The following is a 27218-nucleotide window of genomic DNA, read 5'->3' on the forward strand; positions in this document are numbered from 1 at the left end:
GTGGCACATAAAAAAACATACAAAAAAAGTTGCACAAATGTTCAAACATTTACCCAAAATGTCATTGGGCCGAGGCCACTTGTTGCAGTCCGGTCAGCTGGGGTCCTTTTGGGGACATCCCGTCTTGTAAAACCCCAACACAGACTGACTGTGGGTAAAGCTTCTGTGCGCTTTTGTGTTTGTGTGTGTGTGTGTGTGTGTCAGAGAGGGCGGGGTCATATCTGATTTACCGATTAGTTCCATCATGAAAAAAATATGGATCTCAAAACTCCAAGTAGCAGATTTTCCACACGCTTGAGTGTTTTTCTCCTTCCTTCTGTGTTTTCAGCTGTTGCACATTCGATGTTCTACTGTACATGAAAAAAAAAAAAAAAAAAAGCAAACAAGCCAATAAGATTTCCACTCTCGCCCACTAATGTGGAAAACAGATAAGCTGCTATTTCTAATGACAGTAGGCTTATTTCAACTAAGAGCTGCTTCTGAAAAATTATTTGTTGACTATGTTAAAATGACAGTTAATAAATAAATACTTACATTCTGCTTGTTAGAATAATAATCAAAATAATTATTTTACCTAAGATGTCATCATCATTACAATACATGCATGCTGCCTTTTACTTCCCTGCTCAGTGCACCAATCCATCCACACATACAGTCCCTTCCAGAAGTATTGGAACGGCAAGGTCAATTGTTGTAAATTGATACTAAAGACATTGGGATTTGATTGATCAAATCAAAAGATGAATATGAGACAAAAGTTAAGAACTCCAGCTATCATTTGATGGTATTAGGGCTATATATATCATATATTAGGACGACAGCGCCCTCTACTGGCTGTCACCCTAAATGACATCTCCACTGTCTAGTTCTTCCTCCTCTTCTTCATTCGCCTCAATAATGTTTTGAAATGTTTTATCATCAAATACTTTTTTTCGTCCTTTCCATTGAGTTATTATCGGTCGCAAATCATCCTAAACGGAACGTCATAATCACTTTGTATTATTATAACGAACTTATTTTGCAATACAGTGCAGATTAGATTTTCATTTTTTTTCCACACAATTATATTTTATTATTATGTCAAAATCGTGTTTTATTACTGAACAAGTATACTAAATCCTGTTTTATCACTGAACAAGTGTACTTCGTGAAATTAGACATAATCGACGGGACTAATCTTAACCGGAACTTCAAATGACCATTGTTTCCTGCCGGATCTGTTTTTGTGTTACAGACAACAAGAATACGTAAGTTTTCCCCTCCCTACACGTGCAAGTTGTGTTGTATTTATTCAGTTATAACGTTAAAGTGAACGTAACTTGGTGTCACAAATGCAGCATACTCATACTAAGATCATGAATTGTTAGTTATCCGGAACCGACAAAAACAATTGGATCTAAACTCGTCCTTGACTCGCGTTAGCATTAGCTTTGCGGAGTTTGTTTACAAAACATTAAACCGCCTTAGTATTCTTAGTTTCACTTTTGCACTGGCAAATCTGCCTCTAAAAATAATTTTTGGGAGTGGCTCATTGTTTCTCGAAGCGTCTGCGTTAATTAAATTGGACTTGAAAGTGCACCAACGTGTCACATTCTGTGCGTGTTATTAAGTCACTCAAACTTTCACAAATAAATATTACATACAAATTTGCTTGTGGTAATGCTAATGTAATGAAACTGCCAATGATTTTGTATGATTTTAATAATAATAAAAAAATTAATTATTTCATCCTTCTTGCGAACCACTCATCCTCTCAATGTTTACACAAAATTGTATTGTTTGGTTTTGTGACAATGTGAAATTCTCGTTTTGTTAATGTTTGGTTTGACAGTGAACTTCAACCAGAAGTGGCAAAGTCCCTCATTTGAAGAAGAATGGGTCTAATGTGGAACATCACGTGATTTAACTGGAGAACAGATTGGGGGACGCCCTGTGTGTGCAGCAATCACTACAAGAACTACATGATGGAGTTAACTGCTGTGATGAGATAAAGTTAGCTTGCACAGCATTTTCCCTCCAATTCTATTGATCAAGCTCCTTTTTGTTAGCTAACTACAAACATACATTATACACGATAGTTTTGACTTTAAGGTGGTTACGCAGCCTTGCAGTTGCATTTGTCTGCCAAACTACCGCTTGTTGTGTTCGTTACCAAACGACCTTTAAAGCAAAGGTTCGTATCTCCAAAAATGTTGGGTCACTATGAATGAATATTGCCATTTGTGCAGGTGGGGTCTCATGGTGAGAGTCCTCTAGCCCCTCCCTGTAGTCATGAGTGGCTCCAAGCCGGACATCCTGTGGTCTCCCCACCACCCGGACCGCTATGTCATCTGTGACTCGGAGCTGGGCCTGTACCGCATCGGTCCGGCGGGGGCTGCCGAGCTCAAGGCCGGCACCGTGCCCCTCTCGGGAGAGACGGCCGCCACCTTGCTGGCCATCAACTCGGACACTCCCTACATGAAGTGCGTGGCCTGGTACCCCAAACAGGAACCCGAGTGCCTGCTCGCCGTGGGCCAGGCCAATGGCAGGGTGGTGCTCACCAGCCTGGGTCAAAGCCACAACTCGGCGTGCAAGGAGCTGGTGGGCAAAGAGTTTGTGCCCAAGCACGCCCGCCAGTGCAACACGCTAGCCTGGAACCCGGTGGATAGCAACTTGCTGGCGGCCGGCTTGGATAAACACCGGGCCGACTTCTCGGTGCTCATCTGGGACATCAGCAGCAAGTTTTCCCCGGAGGCCAGCGTCTCCGCCGAGAAGATCCGCCTGTCATCCTCTGACTTGGACCCGAGCTCGGTCGTAACTAAGCCACTGTATGACCTGGGCCAGAACGACGCTTGTCTGTCCCTCTGCTGGCTCCTTCGGGACCCCAAGCTCCTCTTGGCCGGCATGCACCGCAACCTGGCCATCTTCGATTTGAGGAACACCAGCCAGAAGACTTTTGTCAACACCAAAGCCATCCAGGGGGTCACGGTGGATCCCCATTTTCCCGACCGCGTGGCCTCCTTCTTTGAGGGTCAGGTGGCCATCTGGGACCTGAGAAAGTTCGAGAAACCCGTGCTCACCCTCACCGAGCAGCCGAAGCCTCTCACCAAGGTAAGGTCTCATGGATGCTTTCGTAAATTCCAGCAGGAGTGTTTTTGAAACATCAAAGTTATTGTCTTACGTAATGATTGACATCTCATCTAATCTGATCGGTTAGGTGGCATGGTGCCCGACCCGCACGGGCCTGCTGGCCACGTTGACCCGCGACAGCAACATCATCCGTCTGTACGACATGCAGCACACGCCCACGCCCATCGGGGACGAGACCGAGCCCACCATCATCGAGCGAAGCGTGCAGCCCTGCGACGGTTTGATCGGCACCTTCGCCTGGCACCCGTCCCGGCAGAACCGCATGGTGGTGGTGTCTGCCGCCAACCGCGTCATGACCGACTTCACCGTCTTTGAGCGCATCTCGCTGGCGTGGAGCTCCACCACCTCGCTCATGTGGGCCTGCGGACGCCACCTGTACGAGTGCGCCGAGGACGGGCCGGAGGGCGCCCAGGGCCTCCTGGAGCAGGACATCGCCACCAAGATGAGGCAGAGGGCTCAGTCCAGGTATGGACACGACACCGTCCAGGTGTGGAGGAACCACCTACTTGCAGGGGGCAATGATTCCCAGCTCAAGTCCCTCTGGTTTGACCTCTTCTATATCCTTTTTTTTGTATTGCCACATGACTACAGTGGCTATAAAATGTGTTCTAATGATTTTTTATTATTATTCATTCATTGCTATAACAAGTATTTGGAAAAGTTTTAAAATTTGACCCAAACTGCAATACGAAATGATGATTCCTATGTAAAGCTCACATATGAAGCAGTGCGCCGAGGACGCCGAGCTAAAGCTGCAGGTGAACAAACAGGCCGTCGTCTACTCGGGTATCAAGAATATCGTCAAGACCAGCTCAGGTAAGACACCTGTCATCTGAATTTGTGTAATTTTTTTTATTAGGGCAGCAATAAGGCAAATCTGAGTCTGATGCGCCCTCTAGCGGTCAGACTGACACACCACATAATTCAAATGTGTTGGCTTCCAGGCTATATTGAAGTGAAATGTGTGTCAAGACGATTCAGTCTGGATTTCTCTGCACCACCAGGCACCACGGAAAGCCGCAAGTGCTGGAGTGGCTCTGAGCGGCAGACGGAGGCGACGCGTTTCCACAGCGAGGAGCGCGGCCTGGCCCTACGCCTTTGCGGCTGGATGGGCCGAGCGTCCGACGCGGACGTGGAGCCCTTCCTGCGTTCGCTGGAGCAGGAACGAGAGTGGGAGCGAGCCGCTGCCGTGGCCCTTTTCAACCTGGACATCCGCAGAGCCATACAGATCCTCAACAGGGGAGCCATGGCTGAGAAGGGTGAGGGAATCCTTATCTGCACAATTCCTCTTATACACTCGCAATAGTATGTCAGGAAAGTCAGGTAGGAAAAAGCCCCCAAAAAAGTGCAAGTAATAGGAAATGCGAGAAAAGCATTCCAGAGTTAGATCTCACTAGATTGTGTCCCTAATGAAATGGCCAGTCAGTCATTGTAAGTACTGGTTTATTATGGTGCCTGTCATTGTGGTTGCATTTGAAAGCAGCGTCTATAAATAAGTGCTCCTTTTTTTTTTATGCGCTAGCGTGAAGCAATTGTCTTGCAATATCCTGCTGTTTTAAAAGGAAATTGGGTAAGTGAAGAAAAAAAAAAAAAAAAAAACCCACTCCTTCCATGTTGTTGTAAATGCAGGAATGTGAAACAGATTGACTGAGGATGCGAGCCCATAAATAACCCCAAAATGTTGAGAATCCAATGAAATGAAGCGTCCAAGGAATGTGTCAAACGTAGCAACACAACAACACTCCTGGGGAGAGAAGAAAAAAAGTGCATTCACCATTGCTGATCTTGACTCACAAACATTTGGCCCATGTAGGTCAGCTGTTTTTCTGCTGCGTGCGCTAATGACGCTTTCCTGAAAGTGGCTAGCCGCCTGCTTCATTAGATAAGACTTGTTAACAGTCTCTCGTTAAAATATCCATCGCCGGAATCTCTTGTCGCAGCACTACACGAGTGTGTCTAGCACTCACCGATAAATCAAGAATCCACGTTTGAGAAAACATAACAAGCCTGGTGTGATTATTATTTTTTTTTTCTGTCCCAGGTGACCTGAACCTGAACGTGGTGGCCATGGCGTTGTCGGGCTACACGGACGAGAAGGCCTCGCTGTGGCGGGAGATGTGCAGCTCGCTCAGGCTGCAGCTCAACAACCCCTACCTCTGCGTCATGTTCGCCTTCCTCACCAGCGAGCCGGGAGCCTACGACGGCGTGCTGGTAGACGAATGGAATAACAACTTGTCGTGTGATTTGAAGTCGTAGGGGGAAAGAATCTCTTTGTGTAATTTTTGTTGCGCCGCATCAATAAGCGTATCGGGTTCGAATGAACGTCCGCGAGCGCGCAAGGGTTCGGCAACAGCTGCCGTTGAGCTGTTTTGACTGCTTCAAACAAGATTAGGCAAGCAAAGAACATCAAGTCTGAAATTTTGTCGACTGCTATTTGGCCTGCACGTTTATTGGGGCTCCTGGTAAACTTTCAACATGAAGGGCTGGACAAAAGTGCAACAAAAATGAGGCTTCTATGGGACACAGCCAGTACTTGCTTGAAATTCCTGCTTCTGTTTTAATTTTGGGGTCCTCTTTTTTTTTTTCCGTTGTCTAGATATCCAATGAGAAGAATGCAGGAGATTGGTTTCACATGTAGGACACATCCAGTACTATAATTAAAAGGAGAAAAGACAGCATTGCTAAGCTATGCTAACCTCTAGTTTGCTAGCTAGTTGTTGTTGTCAGTGATTTTTTTTTTCTGGTGGCGTGTTTCTTTTGGCTGATACATAATGTTCCTGAAGAAATCTAAATGTTCTTGACAAGATACTCTGAAAGCATGTAGGCCAACTCTCCAGAAATTCTCCTTTCATGTTGCTGTCTTGTCAGGAAACCCACCATAGCCCAAAATAAATGGATGTTTTTTTTTCTCCCCAAAACTTGAAGTACGAAAGCAGCGTGGCAGTGCGTGACCGAGTCGCCTTTGCCTCCATGTTCCTCAACGACACTCAGGTAACATTCAGCAACACTAATGTCCACGTTACGTTACATCAAGCTTGAGGTTTTGGGGCGTCGTTTGGCAGCTTCCTCGCTACGTGGACAAACTGACCAACGAGATGAAAGAGGCGGGCAACCTGGAGGGCATCCTGCTGACCGGCTTGACCAAGGATGGCGTGGATCTGATGGAGAGCTATGTGGACCGGACTGGAGATGTCCAGACGGCCAGCTTCTGCATGCTCAAGGTAGAAGTCCAATCGTGTTATTATTGTTTTGGAATTTTTATATTTTTTTTCAGTGTAGTGCCGGGACTCTCTGCTTGTGATTTCAATAATAATGTAGAGACATTCCAACGCTTTGGAAGAGGGACAAGTTCAGGCACGTGACACTCACTCAAATATCTACATTAATTATTTTTGCATCAAAGCGTGAGGCATAAGATTTTTTTGACAGTAAGAGAGGTGCTAAGGAATACTTTGAAAAGCATCAGCTAATCAGTTTGAATATATTTAAAGCATGTGGGACAGGAGTAAGTTCAAATATTTATTTAACATGATCTGAAGATATTTTTCTATTGCGGCTGGGACCGGAATGCGATAAACCCTAAAAGTAATTCAAAGTTGACTCCGTTTGTTTGTCACGATGATTCTTTTTGGTAGTTCAAAGTGATTCTTTCCACATCTGGTGATTGTGTTTTGGATTGTGTTGTCAGTACAGGACGGTCACGCTAACATGCACGCATTCCACCCGTGGACGTTTTGTTCAAGTACACAATGTGTGTCAGGATGGAAAAAAGGATGGGACACGGCTGTGGAGTGGGATTTTATTTTTTCCGTCATTGATATTAGGAAAAAATCCTTTTAAAAACATCTTTACTTCTTTTGAATATCCCACTTCCAGGGTTCTCCCGGTGAAGTTCTGAAGGACCCCAGAGTCCAGTGCTGGATCGAGAACTATCGCAACCTGCTGGACGCGTGGCGCTTCTGGCACAAGCGGGCCGAATTTGACATCCATCGAGGAAAATTGGACCCCACCTCCAAACCTCTAGCCCAGGTAAAGTTGCTTTGATATCCCTTTTGGAACAGAAATTCAAAATGGCTTTTATGGGAAACGGCGAATGTTGTACAGCGGTTATCTCTTCCTTATCTGTCATCGGAGCGGAAACCCCCGCCAGCTGGCCGCCCGCCGCGTGGCTCCATTTCCACCTTTGCCCCTTATCGCCACGACCTTTGCGTCCCTCCGCAGGTGTTTGTCAGCTGCAACTTCTGCGGCAAGTCCATCTCGTACAGCTGCGCCGCCATGCCCCACCAGGGCCGCGGCTTCAGCCAGTACGGCGTGAGCGGCTCGCCCACCAAGTCCAAAGTGACCAGCTGCCCGGGATGTCGCAAGCCGCTGCCACGCTGCGCCCTCTGCCTCATGAACATGGGCACGCCCGTGTCCAGCTGCGCCGGTGACGATCACGCCGGCCCATTTCAGCCATCGCGGCCGTGTGGTCATTATCGACTCTGTTTTGTTTAACTGGCAGGAACGGGGAAATCCGACGACAAGGTCGACCTGACAAGGGACAACAAACTTGCTCAGTTCAACAACTGGTTCACCTGGTGTCACAACTGTCGCCACGGCGGCCACGCTGGACACATGCTGAGCTGGTTCAGGTAATCAATCTTCCAAACTTTTTTTTTTTTTTTTCATTTGAGTTGGGAAAGGCCATTTTAAATGTTTTCTTGCGTTCACCTGTCGCAGGGACCACACAGAGTGCCCCGTGTCGGCGTGCACGTGTAAATGCATGCAGCTAGACACTACGGGCAATTTAGAGCCCTCGGACAGCAGCTGAAAGATGAAGCGGCCTGTCGGAGCCAGCCGGCACGTCCTCCACCAAGAAGGGAAACTCGGTGATTTATTTCGCTGGGGTCGTCAACCTCTCAGGACAATCAACAAGTAGGCGCTCTCTCTTGCTGTCTAACCTGAATCAGGATTCAGTGAAGAACCTCATTAAAAAAAAAAAAATGTGATTCTAGGTGCCAAACGTGTTTTTGTTTTTTTTTTAAATTCAAACAGTGGAAGCAAATTTTGCCACAAGGCAGTTTTACCTCTCAGCAGTTGAAAGCCTTTGTGAAATGAAATGTGATCCCCCCACACCCATTCTTCCATTAAAACATCATATTTGATCACAATAAGATTACAATACGCTATGGAAATGTTTTCTTTTGAGATAAAAACACTATTTGTTTGGGAAAACATCTTTTTTTTTTAGCCTTAATGCTGCTATTCATATTCATACATACGCTACTCTGTTACCTGGCAAATCAGCTTAAGTATGCAACTTTTTTTTTCTCTCTCTCTCTCTCCCACGAGCATTGTTGGCAAAAAAGGATTGCACCCTAGGTGAAGCACATTTTTATGACTTGATTTGGCATTTTCAACGTTTTCAAGGAAGGTTTGCGAAACGAGTGGTGGTTGGGGCGGGTGGGGGGTGGGGGGGTCGCATTGAGCGACCCACTCCAGGCCCTGGGCTCCATGAAAAGAATCTCCTCGGAAAACAGCAGCTGCTCGGCACTCAGACAAGAAGATTGCCCCCCCCCCCCCCCCCCTCTTACTTCCCCCCCGCCTCTTAATACAGAAGCTCAGCTGCCCATTGAGTGAAAAACACAATCCTACAACCTCTCTTTCTTTCACACTCCCTCCGATGCCCACATTGCCCCCCGAAACTATGCATCATCAATCCGAGGACGGGCGCCGTCTGCTCTGGCATTGTAGCCAGTTTTTTTTTTTTTTTTTCTTCCCCTCCGCAACCAACTGCAAGCAGGGCAGAACTGGATAAATCACTTTAGTCATGGACATGCGGATCTTGGGGGTTTCATATCCCCCCACGTGGCCTTAGCTGAGTGTTTTGGGCCAGAAGGCCTGACAAATTGGCTCTTAAGAACAGCAATTTGAATGTCACAGTCCTTTTAAAAAAAAGTTTTATATTCAATTCAGACACATCTGAGTGTTTTATCTGTAGCAAAGTACTGTGAAACATATGAAGAAGGCAATTGAGCAACATGAATGGGCCTGAAAAATAAAGATAACAAAAGTGGACTATTATAGCAATTGAAATAAGTGGAACACAGATTTTTCTTCAGTTTTAACTAATTTTTTTTTCATGCACAGTAGATGCAACTTGACCACTTAAAGTTGCATGACCTTACAGTAATAAAACATTTTGCCACTAAAATGAATTTCTAAATCGCAAAGATGGGATTGTAGTCTCCCATGTTTTGCCACAACAATTAAATATTTTTAAAACAATACATGAATTTACTTCAAGATTAGATGAAATATTTTGCCATTAAAACATATTTTTTTGTCACATTTTGTGCTAGTATCTGGTTGGGTGGGTATTTTGACAGAAACATGTTATATTTACCTCATATTTTGTCACAAGAGTGATGCATTTGGCCAGGAACTAAAATGCAGCAGTTGACCACAGAGTTGTATTTTGCCACAGAAATGCTACTCTTTTCCCCCAATATTTTGTCACATGTCCCTGGACGTTGAAATCTATATGATGTGCTTCAAAATAAAGTATTTGATCAAACTCAAGTTGTGTTTTGTCCCATACCTGGCGCAAAGTAATGAATGTAGCCTGAAAATTGTTATTTGAATTGTAGGATAACATCCAATATCAAACTTAGAAATTTGGGTGAACAAATTTTCCAAAAACTGAGCAACTCCCCAAATTACACATGTTGAGCCCAACATCTGACGCCATTGGCTACAAGTGCGACCGATAGATAAGCTTGGACCAATCGGCGGCGTTACTGTAAATCACTGTTGTCCAATCACAAACCGGCGAGCGGCCTCTTGTGCCCGCCCCATTAGAAGTCAGCTAGTAGTCAAGCCGAAACAAGTCATTTAGAAGAGCGGTCGAGATGGACAACACTCATATTTAGTGACCCAAGCTAAGCTTTAAATAAGTTATAAATATAACTTTAAGTTATTTATGTTACCGTTAAGGTGCGAGTTTGCTTTTGTACCGAACTTAAAGGTAAGTTTCACATTAGAATACGTCTCTTCGTTGTTTTTCTTCGAGCGCAAGAGCTGAGTACGCAGACACGAACACACACACTAAAAGAGGAAGCTAACGTGTTGTGCTAACTCTACTCCAACAGCTGCTGTTGGTGGCCACACTTTTTCTCTCCCCCCTTTCGCTCCTAAAAGTCGGCCTCTTTGGGTAAGGATGTCAGTCCCTGGCAACTCGCTCCAGCAGCCCCGGGTGAGGCGCAGCAACGCGGGTTCCCCGGGCTCGTTTGGCAACGGTGGATGTCGCCTGCACCCGCTCCGCGCCACCGTGCCCTACCAGCTGCTGCGCGGCGGCCAGGGCAGCCCGACTCGGGCGCCACACAGCGTCCACGGCGGGGCCACCGCGGGGAGCCGAGGCTCCAGCCCCCCCTCCAGCCCGACTCTCCTCCTCCCAGGAAGTAAGCAGGGGTTGTCGCCCGAAAACAAGGACGCCTCCTGCGCTCCGGACTCGCCTGTTTCCAGAGGTAAACAAACGCGAAAAAGTATGCCATGCCACGTTGTAAGTCCTCATGTATAGCCACACAGTTAGTACAAAAACAATGAGAAATTTCAAATATATACTTTTTTTTTTGTGTGTGGGTTCGAAATCATCAACAAGCACGAAATTGAAATTTATAACTGTAGAAACTAGAAAATGGATACATTTGGAGTTCAACCACACTCCAGGGGTAAAATTGCTTAGAATTAGGAGTTTAACCATCATCACTGAATACTAATGTGTAATTCAAACCACAGACTCAAAAGTCGAACTATTGGAAGTTCAAAAAACGTCTTAAAGTAAACATTGTGTTCAAATTGTTACCACCCAAAACGGAACAGTAGCAAAGCAAAAAGTTCAAACTGAATTTCTGAATTGTGCTTTAAAATTTGGAGTCTGAACCAAGATCACAAAAAAACAAAACTGTAATTATAACTGCAGCAGAGGCTTTTGTGAAATTCCTGAATGGCCAGTATGTTTGAGAGTCCTATTCGATGCCTGTGACAGTGTAGTGGTTCACATAGATGACTCCATCCCTTCTAAACTTGGCCCGGGCTTGTGTTTTCACCACAGAATCTGTAGCCACAATACTATTAGCAGTGTGACACTGATTTCTGTGGATGTGGTTCACATCAGTGACTAAATGACCACATAATTCTTGGTTCGGCTTTTGTTCCCACCATGGGATTTGTAGGACGAATACTGTTGGCAGCACAACACACAGACAACTGTATAAAGTTGTTGGCAGTGTAGCGCTTCACACAGCTGACTCGTTTTTTTTCTTCCTGAAACGAAATTTGTTGGCGAGATGCCGATAACGGTGCATTCATCTGTTAGGGCCGTTGGCAGCCTAGTGGTTCACGTTTAGTACTCAGAGCCTTATTCGCAGTGTGACAGCCATGATGTAAAATATCGGTCGTATGGTGGTTCACACGGGTAATCGAGGTTCGACTCGCCGTACGAGTCAGGCCTTGCCAAAAAATATTTACGCCGTACTCCTAGCTGCCCACCTACCTTGATCAGTGTAGCGTGCCTGGCAGGAAATGAGAAGAAGCACTTTGTCTTCTTCTTCCACGACAGGGCGGCCATTTCTCGGCACGGCCACATGCCGTGCATACTTTGGTCTTCACAGAGCGGCGACCTCTCACCTCCCGCCCGACGTACCGTATCGGCGCCACCTTACTGTCAAAACACACCCCTGGGACTGATCATGTAGTCCTCGCAACTGCTAGCATTAGCTTAGCTTGTAGCTGATGAGTCTTCTCCCTGGATTGTGTATTGTGAGCCTTGAGTCTTCTAAATTGTGCGTTTTTTTTCCAGTGCCCCATTGCAACAAAGCGAAAAAGCAACAGCGGCAAACCGAGGAGGTACTTTCTGCATCACGCGGTGGAAAAGGGGCACAAGTGTCATATTCCGCATGTTGTCGGCATGATATCACTCGCCCGACACTTTTTTTTTTTTCTCCCCGCAACAAAGAGCATCAACAAAGTGGCAGCTGTGCTGAAAGGCTCCCGTTTTATTGTGGCCCGGCTCAAAAGTGCAGACTCGGACCGAATGTGAAAAGCGGCGTTCAAACGCCCGTGGGAGTTTTTTTTTTTTTTTTTGAATCAGCGTCGTTGGCACATCTTTGTTTTTTCTTGCAGCGACTCGTCAGCGCTTGCTTGTTTTGTTGGAGTTGAACTGGTGCAACCATGCTAACAAAGCTAACAATGCTAGCGGGAGACGCGCTAGTTTCTCTGGTGATCGCAGCCAACATTAACAACAGACTCAGCACTTGTGTTTCTTTTTGCGTGTTGCACAGTTTTGCATTTTGAAAAGTGACTTACTTTCAGGCCTTTATTCTAGAAATGGTCACAACTATACACAAATATGACATATTAAGATTAATGGCCGTTCATTTGACTCGAGATGCGAGCGTCTTGAGTTACGAGTGTGGTTCCGGAACAAATGGAACTCGTATCTCAAGGCACCATTGAATGTGTGCGCAATTTCCCGCGAGTCTGCGTAAAAGCTTTCTCCGCTGTGCTTTTTTACACATTTATTTTCACCTTTTGCCCTCTGTTCAATAAACCCTGGAAATGCGGGCACTATTCATTCCCCATGTCCACTAACGGCGAAAGTTTTTATTACATCTCCAGTCTGAAAATAATCACTCTTCATCCCCCTCCCCCCCAAAAAAATCAGGACGCTTTGATCGTCTTGGCCAGGCTCGTCGAGGGGAGATTATTCTGGTCTGGCAAGTGCGGAGGCGGTGGAAAATAACCACAATCCCCCTGCTCCGAGAGGCCTGGCCGGGCCCTGTATCAATATTGATGGAAATGTAGCCCGCCGTCTTTGTTCGGGGAATTGTACTGTAGCCCAGCGAGCTTACATAGGCCATACCTTCGGCTGGATGGCCCTCTATGTTCTACCAACAATGTCCGTTTGTGTGTAGGAGACAGAAAAAGGGGGGGGGGTCACATATACGAGTGTGTTTGTGTATAAATGTATGTACAGAGCAGGGACAGAATGTACTGTATTTTTTTTTTGTGCTCATCATATTCACTGCGACTCTCGAAAGGGCCCAACCTGGCAACCCTAATGCACTTCTTGTTGCTAATGTGTGTGCATAAACTATTCATGTGCAGTGTGTGTGCCAGCGATTATGACTGTTATGGCAATATGTCAAATAAACGCTACTACAAGAATTGGAAAAGATTCACCAAAAATATTCAAACTTGTATTATTTATAAATACTTCAAGTTATTGAAGTCATTTGATGAAAAATCAGAATTGAAAAATGCATATCAAGCACACATTTGTTCTTTTCTACAAATGTCTCACAGAAAGGTCCAAGTTGCAGATGCGGAGCTCCAGCGCCATCCGCCGGACGTCTTCCCTGGACGCCATCACCGGGCCTTACCTCACCGGTCAGTGGCCCCGAGATGCTCACGGGCCTTACCCCTACTGCATGAAAGACAAATCCACTCAGGTAACACACAAGCGATACAAAAAAAACCCGCTACAAGTGAAACCGGTTCACACCTGATATCCAAGCTAGCTAGGCTAACTTCCTTTATTGTGTCAACAACCCAAAAAGTTTTTACTGCCTTATACGTTATCGGGTCTCCAAGGGGGATTTATTCCAACAACGCGAGCGCCGAGCACGTTTGACAATCCTTGAGCAAATAAATGTAAAGACTCTCCCCTCAACCACTTCCTGCTAACCGTGCACAAAAGGACCTCGGTCCTTTTTTCTTTTTCCGAGCCCCGCTGGTGGTTTGCACCTGTCCCCCCTGAGTGAGGACAAATCCCCCCCCTGCTCACCACCTGGCCCTCGTGGCCCCGTAGAACGCCTTCCTTTTGTGTCACAGAGGGCCCATAGATATGCTAATTGCCTGGGGGGGCCTAACACACACTCTTTATGAACATAAGGAACCGCCGCACAAAGGCCGACTCATCAAACGGCTTTTCTTTTTTTTTTTTTTCTCCCCTCCTTCTTCCTCCCCTCAATTAAAAACGCTGCACTCGGCCGTGATTGTGGATCTACGCTCCGCTACTAAGCCCGGTTGAGGAAATCACAGGTTAAAGAGCTCCAAGTGGAATACCAAAACAATCTCCCAGCACATTCCTCAAATATGAAAGGAGCGTGAGCTTCGGACACGTCGACGTTTGTCAACCTACAAACGGGGAAATAAACGCTGCAGTAAAATACATTTACAGCCGTTGTGTAACAGCTGCTATCAAACACAATCACGTATGATAAAACACATTCATGCTTACTACGGAAGACTTGTTCGAACAGGTTGACAGCGCATAATAAAATGTCTTCACATATAAAACATGTTCACTCCTGTTTTACAGCGTGTTTACATGGAATACGAATCATTTAAAACACATTCACTTCTTTTTTGGGTCTTTTGGACAACAAACCTGTGTCATATGCTTACCAGACCAAAAGTTAACACCTCAAGAAACACTTTTTGGTCTCATTGTTTACACGGAACGTGTCGACTCATTCCGGATGTGGTTTGAAAGTAGACCACCCACACGCAAACCAAACGGACCTCCTTTTTTGACCCATATTTTACAGGTGGGCACGCTGGCTGATTTTCAGACACGAGCAGCAAACAAATCGGCCTCCTCATCCGACCGACTTTAGTGGCGTGCGTGTCTCGGCGTGCAATCTAAACAATCGAAATTCCCTTGGAAAGCGGCGGCGGTGCTGATTTCCTGCTTTGGATTCTTGAGGATGTCGCCTGCGTGCCGCTCTCTGGGTGGGATCGGTGTCGGGAAGCGTTTATCTGCCCGCTGGCTCGCTATCTGGCGCCGAGGAGCGCACGACTCTCAAAATTGCGCTGACCATCTGTAGCAAACTTTTTACGTGACGCAAAAGGCTCGAGAGGCATCGGTGTTTCCAGTTGCATATCTGAGAGCGCAAAACAGGAAATGGAGGAATTATGCAAATGTATGCAAAAAGCAGCAGCGGCCCCTCGTGACGCTCGTCAAACAAACCTTTCACACTTTTTATGGCGGCGTGTTTGACTCGCGACATTTTCGGACGCGTGTAAAGCCTCTCGTTTTTTGTTGTTGTTGTTGTTGTTGTTTTTTACAGCTCTGTTTTTTTGTTTTGTTTTTGTCTTGAAGAAAAACATATTGAAATGACAACATGCGTTTCAGACTCCGGGCATGTGGATGGACGAGGGAGCCGACCAAGGGAGTCCTCACCAGAGATCGGCCTCCTGGGGCAGCGCGGACCACCTCAAGGAGGTAGACGCACAAAAGTGGCAGCTGGCATTTCTCTGGAAGTTTCCCTCCACACGTGTCGTCGCTTGCTCAGCCTCCACGTCTCCTCTATGGGTTGTCCTAATTGAACATCCTTCCATCCCGAGCCGCGACCACGCCGGGCGGGCCCTCGGATTTTGACGGAATGGCGCGCTGCATGCAAAGTGTGGGAGTGTGCAGAGAGAGGCGTCTTTGTGGTAGCAAGCGGTGAAGACCACACCTTTTGTCTGCATAGCACAAGTGCGTCTCTCAGGCCTATAAAGGGCATCCTGTTTTCGTCTGATACGGAGGACCCCCTCCCCCGCCCGCCCCGCTCACTGAACTCAGTTCATCATCAGACGTGCTTTGTAAACGGCTGGCTGATGGCATCGCGCTTTGCGTCCTTGCTGATTCTTTATGGGTTCAAATAATGTCGAGTTGGCAAGAGGTCCAGTTTAGTGGTGTTCTCATGCCCCCCAAAATTTGGGGAGGGGGCTCATTGCGTCATATGAAATCATAACGACATAATAGCCAGCAATATAAAAGCGCCTTTAATTTGATGCTCAACATTGTTTGCGCAAAGTAAATTCTTGACATGGCGATTGTGGGAAATGAAAACCTGACGTAGACCTTTGAGCTTTTATTTTCCGTCAGACTAATAATGGTGAACTCAAGCGGTTCTGTGAAAATCAAAAAGGAAATAAGTCTCCCTTCTTCTTCCAGCAGATCGCCAAGCTGAGGCTGCAGCTTCAGCGTAGCAAACAAGGAAGTCGGCAGAGCAAAGAGCGAGACGCCACGTCCGGGACGCCGCACGGCCAACACGCAGCCGCTGCCTGTCCCTCACAGGTGACTTCACCACTAGCTTCCCTACATTACGATAAACTCGTTGTCTGATCTCTTGTTGTTGTTTTTTTGTAGATGTTTCCTCTTCAGCATAAAGGATCTTCTTGTTCTTTGTCCACCAAGTCTCTGATCTGCAGAGTGCCCAGCAGCGTGGAGGCCATCAACCACGAGCTGGAAAATGTCTTCATCAGACATGATTGGGAACATGTTATTCAGGTCATTGTCGCCATGAGCGGTTCTTCACATTCTTTATTGTCTTGTGTGATATGACATGCCTTGTGATTGTTTTCCATTTCACAACAGGCCACGGACGCCGCGGACGGCCGTCGGGCTCCTTTCCCGCTGCAGCGCTACAGCAACGTCGGGGAAACCCGTGACACTGACACGCAAGCTCCCTCTAGTGGAGAGTCCAGTCCGTCTCCTCGACCTCGCAGCCCACTCAGCCCGCACCACCCGCACTCCCCGGACGGAAGCCCCTCGTCCTCCGCGGATGATGTAGACAAAGGTTAACGAAGCCACGGCAAAACGATTGCTTACAAACGCACCGTACTTGATTGTATTTTGTTTCATTGTGTTTGTTAGAGGGCACGTGCGGCTCTCCGCTACCCAAGTTCGCCACATCTCCCAAACCCAACAACAGCTACATGTTCAAGCGGGAGCCACCGGAAGGCTGCGAGAGAGTCAAAGTCTTTGACGAGATACTGTAAGTTGCTCGGATCATTACTGTTGCAAAAAAAAAAAATCGAATCGCCGCTTTTGTTCTCGCTAGGTGTGGCCAATCGAAAGGATTCCCGCTCTTCTCCTGTCCCGACAAAAACAAGGTGAACTTCATCCCTCAAGGTTCAGCTTTCTGCCCCGTCAAGCTGCTCTGTTCGTCCCTCTTCTCGCCCGTGTCCCGCGCCAGCGCCAGCGCCGACCCAACCGGTCCCCAAAGCAACGACGGCCAGTCTCGGGAGACGCGCGATTCGCCCGACAACCAAGAAGCAGAGGCGGTCGTCAGCGGTTTATTGTCAGGAATATAAAAGACGCTGCCTCGTGACGAGCGTGATAAAACAAAACGTTTTGCACTCCGTTCATTCCAAATCAAGCTCATGTCCACACACTCACTAATATATTTTTTTTTAAGTTTTTTTTTTCTTCCCCCAATTGTGCTAATAAAACTAGAAGCTCATAAAAGAAGCTAAAACAACAAAGGGTGAACATTGTTAGCTTTAATGAAGTCCATTACCGGTGCTCTTTCAATCACTTTATTGCTACTTCATAGATTTCATCTCTGGCAAGAAGCACTTCAGACTATCAGTACACAAGGCGTCGGAAAATGTACGAAGATATTTGTGTTTATGTGGACATGTCCTTATCCTTAGTCTTCTACTTTGTTTATTTTCTCCACTGTTAATGGAACTCGAGTCTGAACTGCTGGTTTCCGTGGCAGCAAACATTTCAGACAAAACTGGGCTGGCCAATCGGCTTTTTAGTAGACAAGGACACTGCTGCTCTTGGTCTGGAGATGGGACAACATCTGCGGATATCAACACTGCACATGTTGATATCGATGATATCCACACTAAACATGTTTATCGGTGATATCACTGATATCAATACTAAACATTTTAGTATTGATATCTGTGATATCACTGATATCAGTGAACCAGCAGACAGTAGAGACGGCTTCTTCCCCCAGCCAGGCTGTCACTTTGATGAACTCACACCACTCTTGGAGTCTCAGAGACATTGCTGTGCAGTAACATCTGGCTCTCGACGCTTCATCTTTGAATTGTCTATTATTTGTACTATGTGTCCTCTCTGCATCCATTGCAGCCTGGTCATCCTGGAAGAGAGACCCTCCCATCTGTGGTCTCTTCTCAAGGTTTTTCATTTCCCCTAGTAGGAGTTTTGAGTTTTGCCCTTGCCCTCCTGGGAGTTTAAGATCAGGGGATGTTTGAGAAGAATTGTCAATTTTTGCACGTCTTGAATGTTGTTAGAAATGTTGTACAGAAAACGAGATGTACCGGAGTCAAATTCCTTGTTTGGCATGCTCAAACCTGGCAATAAAAATTGATTTGATTTAATTTCATTCTTAGTTTTGTCAAGAAAAAGAAACAAAAATCATGGTCAAAGCTTAAGTGAAAGCAAAAAGTGCCACACCCACTCTCACCCCCACTTTCTGATTGGCTGTTGGATCTGTGACGTCACTCGGACACTCCATTAGGTACACCACCATTTTTAGGTGTACCTAATCACAGGCCACTTCATTAGGGAAAAATCATGGTCAAAATTTAAATGGAAGTGAAAAGTGCCACACCCAAACAACCCCCCACTTTCTGATTGGCTGGTTGATCTGTGACGTCACAAGGACACTCCATTAGGTACACCGCCATTTTAAGGTGTACCTAATCACAGGCCACTTCAATAGGGAAAAATCATGGTCAAAATTTAAATGGAAGTGAAAAGTGCCACACCCAAACAACCCCCCACTTTTTGATTGGCTGGTTGATCTGTGACGTCACAAGGACACTCCATTAGGTACACCGCCATTTTAAGGTGTACCTAATCACAGGCCACTTCATTAGGGAAAAATCATGGTCAAAATTTAAATGAAAGTGAAAAGTGCCACACCCAAACAACCCCCCACTTTCTGATTGGCTGGTTGATCTGTGACGTCACACGGACACAGGTGTACCTAATCACTTCATTAGGGAAAAAGTTTAAGTGAAAGTGAAAAGTGCCACACCCGCCCTCACCCCCACTTTATGATTGGCTGTTGGATCTGTGACGTCACAAGGACACTCCATTAGGTACACCGCCATTTTAAGGTGTACCTAATCACAGGCCACTTCATTAGGGAAAAATCATGGTCAAAATTTAAATGGAAGTGTAAAGTGCCACACCCAAACAACCCCCCACTTTCTAATTGGCTGGTTGATCTGTGACGTCACAAGGACACTCCATTAGGTACACCGCCATTTTAAGGTGTACCTAATCACAGGCCACTTCATTAGGGAAAAATCATGGTCAAAATTTAAATGGAAGTGAAAAGTGCCACACCCAAACAACCCCCCACTTTCTGATTGGCTGGTTGATCTGTGACGTCACAAGGACACTCCATTAGGTACACCGCCATTTTAAGGTGTACCTAATCACAGGCCACTTCATTAGGGAAAAATCATGGTCAAAATTTAAATGAAAGTGAAAAGTGCCACACCCAAACAACCCCCCACTTTCTGATTGGCTGGTTGATCTGTGACGTCACACACACAGGTGTACCTAATCACTTCATTAGGGAAAAAGTTTTAGTGAAAAGTGCCACACCCGCCCTCACCCCCACTTTATGATTGGCTGTTGGATCTGTGACGTCACAAGGACACTCCATTAGGAACACCGCCATTTTAAGGTGTACCTAATCACAGGCCACTTCATTAGGGAAAAATCATGGTCAAAATTTAAATGGAAGTGAAAAGTGCCACACCCAAACAACCCCCCACTTTCTGATTGGCTGGTTGATCTGTGACGTCACAAGGACACTCCATTAGGTACACCGCCATTTTAAGGTGTACCTAATCACAGGCCACTTCATTAGGGAAAAATCATGGTCAAAATTTAAATGAAAGTGAAAAGTGCCACACCCAAACAACCCCCCACTTTCTGATTGGCTGGTTGATCTGTGACGTCACACGGACACAGGTGTACCTAATCACTTCATTAGGGAAAAAGTTTTAGTGAAAAGTGCCACACCCGCCCTCACCCCCACTTTATGATTGGCTGTTGGATCTGTGACGTCACAAGGACACTCCATTAGGAACACCGCCATTTTAAGGTGTACCTAATCACAGGCCACTTCATTAGGGAAAAATCATGGTCAAAATTTAAATGGAAGTGAAAAGTGCCACACCCAAACAACCCCCCACTTTCTGATTGGCTGGTTGATCTGTGACGTCACAAGGACACTCCATTAGGTACACCGCCATTTTAAGGTGTACCTAATCACAGGCCACTTCATTAGGGAAAAATCATGGTCAAAATTTAAATGAAAGTGAAAAGTGCCACACCCAAACAACCCCCCACTTTCTGATTGGCTGGTTGATCTGTGACGTCACACACACAGGTGTACCTAATCACTTCATTAGGGAAAAAGTTTTAGTGAAAAGTGCCACACCCGCCCTCACCCCCACTTTATGATTGGCTGTTGGATCTGTGACGTCACAAGGACACTCCATTAGGAACACCGCCATTTTAAGGTGTACCTAATCACAGGCCACTTCATTAGGGAAAAATCATGGTCAAAATTTAAATGGAAGTGAAAAGTGCCACACCCAAACAACCCCCCACTTTCTGATTGGCTGGTTGATCTGTGACGTCACAAGGACACTCCATTAGGTACACCGCCATTTTAAGGTGTACCTAATCACAGGCCACTTCATTAGGGAAAAATCATGGTCAAAATTTAAATGAAAGTGAAAAGTGCCACACCCAAACAACCCCCCACTTTCTGATTGGCTGGTTGATCTGTGACGTCACACACACAGGTGTACCTAATCACTTCATTAGGGAAAAAGTTTTAGTGAAAAGTGCCACACCCGCCCTCACCCCCACTTTATGATTGGCTGTTGGATCTGTGACGTCACAAGGACACTCCATTAGGAACACCGCCATTTTAAGGTGTACCTAATCACAGGCCACTTCATTAGGGAAAAATCATGGTCAAAATTTAAATGGAAGTGAAAAGTGCCACACCCAAACAACCCCCCACTTTCTGATTGGCTGGTTGATCTGTGACGTCACAAGGACACTCCATTAGGTACACCGCCATTTTAAGGTGTACCTAATCACAGGCCACTTCATTAGGGAAAAATCATGGTCAAAATTTAAATGGAAGTGAAAAGTGCCACACCCAAACAACCCCCCACTTTCTGATTGGCTGGTTGATCTGTGACGTCACAAGGACACTCCATTAGGTACACCGCCATTTTAAGGTGTACCTAATCACAGGCCACTTCATTAGGGAAAAATCATGGTCAAAATTTAAATGGAAGTGTAAAGTGCCACACCCAAACAACCCCCCACTTTCTAATTGGCTGGTTGATCTGTGACGTCACAAGGACACTCCATTAGGTACACCGCCATTTTAAGGTGTACCTAATCACAGGCCACTTCATTAGGGAAAAATCATGGTCAAAATTTAAATGGACGTGAAAAGTGCCACACCCAAACAACCCCCCACTTTCTGATTGGCTGGTTGATCTGTGACGTCACAAGGACACTCCATTAGGTACACCGCCATTTTAAGGTGTACCTAATCACAGGCCACTTCATTAGGGAAAAATCATGGTCAAAATTTAAATGAAAGTGAAAAGTGCCACACCCAAACAACCCCCCACTTTCTGATTGGCTGGTTGATCTGTGACGTCACACACACAGGTGTACCTAATCACTTCATTAGGGAAAAAGTTTTAGTGAAAAGTGCCACACCCGCCCTCACCCCCACTTTATGATTGGCTGTTGGATCTGTGACGTCACAAGGACACTCCATTAGGAACACCGCCATTTTAAGGTGTACCTAATCACAGGCCACTTCATTAGGGAAAAATCATGGTCAAAATTTAAATGGAAGTGAAAAGTGCCACACCCAAACAACCCCCCACTTTCTGATTGGCTGGTTGATCTGTGACGTCACAAGGACACTCCATTAGGTACACCGCCATTTTCAGGTTCGTTCGCGAGTGAGTGACAGACAGCGTTGCTGCTATGCCAGCCGACACACGTTATGTCGACATTGATGTTTTGATTTTGTATTTGTTGGATTGTAGTTGATGTACCGAATGTGTTTGTGTTTGAATAAAAGGTTGAAAATATTAAATCTGTTGTGCCGACATTTGTTATTTTGGGGGACACCAACTCATATAACAACGTAAAACACATACATAGTCATATAAAGCAGTTAACCAAACGTCAGATTTGTTTTAATTGGTGAATATAAAAACAACGAATAAAACGCCAGACAAGTTTTAACATAAATGTTTATTAAAATAATAATAATAATAATAGTACATTTCAAACCAGCAATCTAATGTGAAATTGCAGTAGATATATTGGATATATATATATATATATATATATATATATATATATATATGCATACACGTTATTTAAAAATCTTTATTTTATAAGTGTTATAAAATAAAGATTACCCAAAGAGAAGCATACTCTCCCTGTTGTTGCATAACAGTGCATCCCTTCATGCAATAAAGTTGGCTGTTAGCTTGTAGAAAACGTGCATAAAAGAAGTGGTGTTTCAGTGAGTGGTTCTTTCTATCCTTGGCAAATCGTAAATCTACATTCTGGCTTACACAGTTCACGCTGGGAGGGAGACTCAACACGTTCACTGACTGATCCATTGATGGAGGGGAAGGAAGGCATTTCACCCATTGGCTCGTTGGCGAACAGGAAAGTCACGATTCGTTCCCTCACTGATCCGTTGTCGTGATCAACTGGAAATGCAAATCACTCACTCACTCACTCACTCACTCACTCACTCACTCACTCACTCACTCACTCACTCACTCACTCACTCACTCACTCACTCACTCACTCACTCACTCACTCACTCACTCACTCACTCACTCACTCACTCACTCACTCACTCACTCACTCACTCACTCACTCACTCACTCACTCACTCACTCACTCACTCACTCACTCACTCCTCCGAGCGAATAGTCTTCGGTTTTAAAATAACTATACAAATTCAGGGATTTTGGTTCAAAATGAGACGAAACTATTGAAATTAAAAGGAAAATGACTACAATAAGAACACTAGAATTTGTTTTTCCCCTTTTCATGATGGCAGGGGTCCCTGGTACGTCCCTGGTACTCCCCAATGTCGGCCCTGCCCTCTTAAAGTGAGAAAAATGTGTGAAATGGACCAAAGCAAAGTGCGACAAATCAATTGGATGAAACGTGACGCGTGTGTGTCTGTGTGTGCTCACCTGCCTGTCTTTTCCGATTAAAAAATAAAAACGATTCAAAGGATTGTGTCTAACCCTAAAGAGTCTTCTTTACCCAAAGAAAACATGTGACAATATTAGACAGAAAATGTAAATGTATTGTCATGATATGTTTTATTTCCAACACGCCAGGGTCGACAGAGCGCGCGCGTGGTCGTCTTTGGCTTGGCTAAAATAATAATACGTCCGCTTCAATCCAGTCTGAAGCTCACTCTGTTTGCATTTCTCACTCTTAACAGGAAGCGCAAATGAGATCCCTTGAACGTTTGCTATGGCTTGGTAGGAGGCTGGCAAGTTAACGCGGATGGCGACGTACCAAGCTAAGCGTTGTGAAGTTGTTGCTCAGCGTGACTTTTTCCGATTGTGTCTGGGTTGGCCAGGGGATCCAAGTCTGCAAACAGATTGAACCATGCCGACAGGTCCTTGGACGGACCGGAACAGCTCCCTGCTACGGAGATGGGAGACGGTTAAAGCCTGCTCTTAAAAATCAGAAGACTTAGGTCTTAATATTGTACCTTTAAATCCACTGGCATCTTGGGGGTGCTCCGTTCCCATAGCGACAGGTTGCGAGGTGGTCCCGTCTCTCTCTGAAGCTGCTAAACAATCAAGACATTCATCTTGCGGCGAACACTTTCTTTCCCGACTTGTGCATACCTGCGAGTTGAGCAGCTTGGTTCAAGTTTTGGTCCAGAAGCTGAGATGGTAGAAAGAGTGAGCGAGGGTCTTCAGCCATTCCGTCCTGGGTGTCTCCAAACACCGGACTCCACTGTCGGGACAAGGGGGCGGGGTCGTGAAGCGTCAAGCCTCCCAGGATCTCCTCCAGCAAGGCCGAGCCGTCCTTGTCCCAGGATGATTCACACGTTTCTCCTTAAACATCCAAAGTAGGGTGTTAGTAATGTCGTAGTTGATGGACCTTATCTTACTTTGGTATTACATACCATATAGAAATCATTTCTTACTGAGTGATTTGATTCACATTTTTTTCTTAACTACAATTGAGAACATTTTTACCTTCTTTTGTTGTACTACTTCTGCTGTCATCCCCCAATGAGACCAGTCTACAAAACAAAAATACACACCGTTTTTTTTTTTTTTTTTTAATCAACTGGTGTTCAGTTTTTATAGCTACGTACTCTTCCTGAGCGGCATTGTCTTCATCTTTTTTCTCTCCTTTACTTTTCTTCCTCTTCTTCTTCTTTTCCCTTGATGGCTCCTGTCATCAATCAGATTCAATATGAAATATTGTGAAATATGAAATGGCGCTATTAGCATGATGTGGACCTCGTGAAGCAGGCAGCCCCTGAAGTTCTCGTGAATTGCAGCCATGGTGTGGGAGGTCTTCTCCCAGAAGTGTAGCAGAGTGGTCTGGAGGGACACGAGTAAGCATGAGGGTCACAACCCATAACCCTAACCCATGACGAATCCTACCTGGTAGGTGGCCAGTACGTGAGACAGCAAGTTGCAGCGACTGGCTCCCAACAGGTCCACCTTCTGGCACACGTCCGTCTTCAGCTGATCGAAGCTACGCTTAGTGCAGCGGACCTCCGCTTGAACCTGACGCACACATGAAATGTGATGACACAAGACAGTTGTGTTATTTAGCAGGATCACAAGTTTATTTTTTTTTGTTGGGAAAGCCTGCCCTCTTGTGGACATTTTGTAAATGATCCTGTCACGAAAAACTGCAATATACCTTGCGAAACTTGTCCATCTGCTTGCGGGTGTCTGGGTCCAGCTCAGCAGAGACATCCTTCATCCAGAGTAGAGCTCCTCTGTAATCGGTGCGGCTCTGCTCCATGCGCTTGACCGTCAACCACGTGTCCGAGATGGCCCGGAACCGAAACGTCTCCACCTCCTGATACAGTCGGCACAGGGGCTTCCTCAGCGCCGTTCTGCGGCAGGAACGTTACCGTGAGCGTTAGCATAGCGGTGGCAGTCATTGGCGCGGGTGCCGGTGCGAGGCCGACCTCTGTTGGGAGGAGAAGCCGAGTGCTTTGCCTGTGGCCTGCATGATCTTTCCCGCACGGCTTTTGTCCTGAGAGCCCTGAGAGCGCAGAAAGCGACCCAGCTCGTTCTCCTCCTGGCAAAGAACTGAAAGCAAATGAAACTTGGATGACGTGTTCTGAGTCACAAGGGTGATCGTGATGGAACAAATTAAACGGGCGCCACGTACAGCAGATCCTCCTCTGGTACTGTTCAATCACCTTCAGCAGCTCCATGCACGTCCTCTGGATGGAGTGAAACACCTGACATCCAAAACAACCACAAAGCAGCTTTCAGTCACAAACCTTAACTCAAACCCTAATTTGAAACCGACCTCCAGCTTGGCATCCAATTCTGCGTCTGAGGCCACCACGTGTTGGTCCTCCTTTGTGCCGCTCACCCTGATGAGCGTCTGCTTGGTTTTCCAGTAACGTTGCTGGAAACGGCTCACCACCGAACGCGAGTCCTGGCCCAGGAGCTCGGGGTCGCCCGAGGAACAGCTATTCAGACAGAACACACACATGACGTCAGGAATGGATTAACAGGTCACCTATTACTCTGACAAAGAGATGTACTTTACTCACAAGTTCCTGCCTTCCATTTTTTAGGATAATCTGTGGGGAGAATTTTATTATTAAGTTAATAAAGAACTGTTAACCCATGGTTGAAACCCAAAACAAGGCTTTAAAATTTGACCCCAGCTCTCCAACCCTCCTTTGAAACATTAATCTTGGCATCACACAGTGGACCTGGAGAAGGACAAAAGTCAAACTGCTTAAAGTCTAGTGAGACATTTACTGTCAGTAAAGGTTTGTAAATATTGGAATCGTGTGTATCTTTCTGAACGCATTAAAAAAAAATACACTTTTCGAAACATACGAAATAAATGGACTTTCTATCTATATTCTAATTTATTCTCACGCACCTGCATCGACTTGGAGCTGCAGTCCTCCCACCTGTCATATATGTCGTCCAGGGGAATCTTGGAGTAAAACTTCCCTCAACCACTCCAATTCAAAGTCGACGCGCATTGCTAGGTTATGGAAAACCGTTTGTTAAAACTATAAAGCAAATGATCACTAAAAGACTGGTGACGGCACTGAAACGACGAAATATAACGGCTTTTCGTCCGCATGTGAACACTAATTTAAGACAAAAATCATTGAATAAAACACAAAAATATTATTCTGCTAAAACTTTACATTATAAACCAAGTAAATTTGGTTGTTACGAATCTAAAAGTGCTAATGACGTTCGGGCAGGTAAGGAGGAAATAGCAGGTTCTTCTTCGACGCTTGTACTTCACCTCTTGACGTGCTATCGATACTCGAGCGCCACCTAGGTACTCCGGAGGACCATCGAACAACTATTTTCTATCTAGCTAAATATACATCCCACATCGAAACATAGCTGTTTGAATTTCGGCTAACTACACAAGGAGTATTATTTTATAAAATTGATGTCAGACCTTTTGTGATTGTTTGCCGAAGCGGGCTCCTCGTGACTCCTCATCGATCGTGCACGCGCCTCAGCAAGGAAATGACAACACAACACAAATATCCCAAAATACATCTCCAGTACACGCACCTCGCCGTGTTTTCCATAAATTGTCACGATCATCTGTCAGAGCTGCGTTCTCCTCCTCCTCTCCATCTTCAATACCGCATCATCTCCGATGACGTCACCCAATGGTACCTCGTTCCCTCATCTCCTCTCTGATTGGCCACTCCAATCCAGTGTGTTTGTATCGCGCAAACAAGCTCCAAAATAGTCATAATAAAACGAATTGTGTGTCTTTGTCTCAAAACTGGTTTGACGGAGCGTGCCTGATCTGTCATCAGATTGAATAAATAAAAGTGTTGCAGGTGCGCCTATTGAAGTTGCAAGTGTTTATTTACACAAAATAAAGTGGCAGATGAATTCTAATACAAACAAAAGTGAGTTTATCATATTATCTGTGCGTCTGATGTCACCACATAAAGTGATAATCGGTAGAACAC

The 27218-nt window shown here is 45.6% G+C and overlaps 3 protein-coding genes across 8 annotated transcripts; 2 read left to right on the forward strand and 1 right to left on the reverse strand.

The window, feature by feature from the left end:
- Window positions 1-1191: 1191 nt before the first annotated feature.
- Window positions 1192-9677, forward strand: mios (missing oocyte, meiosis regulator, homolog (Drosophila)). Its single transcript, XM_085919167.1, has 13 exons — window positions 1192-1247; window positions 1832-1992; window positions 2229-3090; window positions 3197-3686; window positions 3847-3945; window positions 4134-4388; window positions 5171-5340; window positions 6055-6120; window positions 6192-6350; window positions 7006-7158; window positions 7351-7555; window positions 7631-7760; window positions 7849-9677. Exons 3-13 carry the CDS (start codon window positions 2272-2274, stop codon window positions 7937-7939), a joined length of 2637 nt encoding a protein of 878 aa, XP_085775293.1. The 5' UTR covers window positions 1192-1247; window positions 1832-1992; window positions 2229-2271; the 3' UTR covers window positions 7940-9677.
- Window positions 9678-9987: 310 nt separating this feature from the next.
- glcci1b (glucocorticoid induced 1b) lies at window positions 9988-18303 on the forward strand. 2 transcript variants are annotated; one of them, XM_085919306.1, is made up of 9 exons: window positions 9988-10135; window positions 10260-10634; window positions 13474-13619; window positions 15308-15397; window positions 16115-16237; window positions 16310-16450; window positions 16538-16739; window positions 16817-16937; window positions 17004-18303. In XM_085919306.1, the coding sequence occupies exons 2-9, from the start codon at window positions 10328-10330 to the stop codon at window positions 17254-17256; spliced, it is 1383 nt and encodes a 460-aa protein (XP_085775432.1). In that variant the 5' UTR covers window positions 9988-10135; window positions 10260-10327; the 3' UTR covers window positions 17257-18303. The 2 variants fall into 2 exon arrangements, with proteins under 2 accessions (XP_085775432.1, XP_085775433.1); XM_085919307.1 differs by having other exon boundaries at window positions 16118-16237.
- A 4133-nt stretch (window positions 18304-22436) lies between these two features.
- ica1 (islet cell autoantigen 1) lies at window positions 22437-27192 on the reverse strand. 5 transcript variants are annotated; one of them, XM_085919249.1, is made up of 14 exons: window positions 26144-27185; window positions 25915-25967; window positions 25803-25832; window positions 25553-25718; window positions 25409-25481; window positions 25203-25326; window positions 24929-25127; window positions 24664-24789; window positions 24517-24600; window positions 24369-24448; window positions 24247-24293; window positions 23890-24102; window positions 23751-23831; window positions 22438-23683 (listed from the first exon to the last, which is right to left on the reverse strand). In XM_085919249.1, the coding sequence occupies exons 3-14, from the start codon at window positions 25817-25819 to the stop codon at window positions 23556-23558; spliced, it is 1338 nt and encodes a 445-aa protein (XP_085775375.1). In that variant the 5' UTR covers window positions 25820-25832; window positions 25915-25967; window positions 26144-27185; the 3' UTR covers window positions 22438-23555. The 5 variants fall into 5 exon arrangements, with proteins under 5 accessions (XP_085775378.1, XP_085775375.1, XP_085775377.1 ...); XM_085919252.1 differs by lacking the exon at window positions 25915-25967 and having other exon boundaries at window positions 22437-23680; window positions 23751-23828; window positions 26144-27192; XM_085919251.1 differs by lacking the exon at window positions 25915-25967 and having other exon boundaries at window positions 22438-23680; window positions 26144-27186.
- Between the last annotated feature and the right edge of the window lie 26 nt (window positions 27193-27218).

This window comes from Syngnathus leptorhynchus, chromosome 8, assembly GCF_054491065.1.
Source record: "Syngnathus leptorhynchus isolate UIUO chromosome 8, UIUO_Slep, whole genome shotgun sequence".
In the NCBI taxonomy this organism is placed as follows: domain Eukaryota; kingdom Metazoa; phylum Chordata; class Actinopteri; order Syngnathiformes; family Syngnathidae; genus Syngnathus; species Syngnathus leptorhynchus.